Source organism: Hipposideros armiger, unplaced genomic scaffold (assembly GCF_001890085.2).
Source record: "Hipposideros armiger isolate ML-2016 unplaced genomic scaffold, ASM189008v1 scaffold_19, whole genome shotgun sequence".
NCBI lineage: Eukaryota > Metazoa > Chordata > Mammalia > Chiroptera > Hipposideridae > Hipposideros > Hipposideros armiger.
The window spans coordinates 4,307,304-4,308,918 of NW_017731369.1; the positions used below are offsets into that span (position 1 = coordinate 4,307,304).

Consider the following 1,615-nt stretch of genomic DNA (forward strand, 5'->3'; position numbering starts at 1 on the left):
ATCCCGACAGCTGGCTGCTCGTCCAGCACTCAGCTGTGAGCCAGAAAGTCATCAGAGAGAATCCCAAAGGAAGCATAGTCGTCTCCTGCACAAAAGTGTTCACGGGGGGTTGTCAGAGCAAAGAGCCACTGTAAATGCCCAATAAGAGAATGTGGTTAGAAAAATCGTGGTGCAGTCATCTTTTGGTATTATTCTGTCATAAAAATTATGTTTTTGAATTTTAATGATAGTGAGAAAATGCTCATAAGTTCATAAAGTCGGATATAAGATAAATGTCTCACCCACATAAAAACTGTCTAGAGAAAGACCAGGAGTTGGACTTGACCAACTATTGAGAGTAGCTCAGAGTAGTAAAGGAGTATTGTGGTTTTCTTTGTCTCTGTCATAAATTCTTTTTTTAATTTCTATAGTGAGCATATATTACATTTCTAGTCAGAAGATACGGGATTTTTAAAAATGATCATTGAGATCTTTGTGTAATTTGAACAGTAATGACTGACCCACACTGTCTGATGTGGAGAAATACCCACTGCCTCCCCTTCGACCCCATCCCCTGCATCCACTGGGGTACACTGGGGCGATCATATTCATTCAGCAGCATTGTACTTATGGGTACTTATGTGCCAAGCACCAAACCAGATTCTGTGGCTGCAAAGCACTCCATGGGAGGGGCGTGGTGTGCTAGAAAGACAAGACCTGTCTCCTCCTTAGGAGGCCACAACACCAAGTCCCACTTCCAGGCAGCAGCCCAGCTCTGATTTCAGGCGAGTCCCCCCAACTTGCCACCACGATCAGTGGTGCAGACAGATGGAGACCACCATAAATGCCTGAGGACTCCGGATGCCTCCCGGGCCTGCACACATTAGATTCTTAATAAACATTCCTTGAAAACAGAAAATTAAAGCACGTCAGATATCACTTTGTAACCCATACAGCAGCATACAGAGGTTAATGATACATAAATGATAACTGGAGAGGTCTTTCTATATGGTGACACCCCTGCTGAACTTTCTTTGCATGTGTTTTCTCCACCTTCCTTTCCCCGCCCCAACCCTGCCTTACAGAAAGAGTTTCCTCACCTTGGGACATTTTCAAGTCTGTCTCCTATACCTGGATTCACCAAATGGCTTCTAGGGCTCCTGAACTCGCAAGCAAAGGATCACGGGAGGAATGAACTATTTACAGATTCTGAATGTAAGGAAATCTCAGAGATCACAGGCGGTCCCATCAGTGAGACCCTCAAGGTCTTTCTCAGCAGCAACGAATGGATCAAGTCTGAAAGGCTGGTCAGGGCACTCCAGGCCCCCCTGATGCGGCTCTGTGCCTGGTACCTGTACGGAGAGAAGCACCGGGGCTACGCCCTGAACCCCGTGGCCAACTTCCACCTGCAGAACGGGGCGGTGCTGTGGCGTATCAACTGGATGGCCGACGTCAGCCTCAAGGGCGTCACCAGCTCGTGCGGCCTGATGGTCAATTACCGGTACTACCTGGAGGACACGGCCACCAACAGCATCGCCTACCTCGGCTCAAAGAACATCAAAGCTTCTGAGCAAGTCCTCAGCCTGGTGGCTCAGTTCCAGAAGAACAGCAAACTCTAAGCCTTTCCTAAAGCAGA

The 1,615-nt window shown here is 47.7% G+C and overlaps 1 protein-coding gene across 1 annotated transcript in view; it reads left to right on the forward strand.

Annotated features, from left to right (window-relative positions):
* The window catches only part of MLYCD (malonyl-CoA decarboxylase), a 15,610-nt gene extending 14,001 nt beyond the window's left edge, over positions 1-1,609 (forward strand). Inside the window, exon 4 of the mRNA XM_019634939.1 lies at positions 976-1,609. Coding sequence (XP_019490484.1) covers positions 976-1,598 — 623 coding nt within the window. The 3' untranslated portion in view covers positions 1,599-1,609. The remainder of the gene's footprint in view (positions 1-975) is intronic.
* Positions 1,610-1,615: the final 6 nt, after the last annotated feature.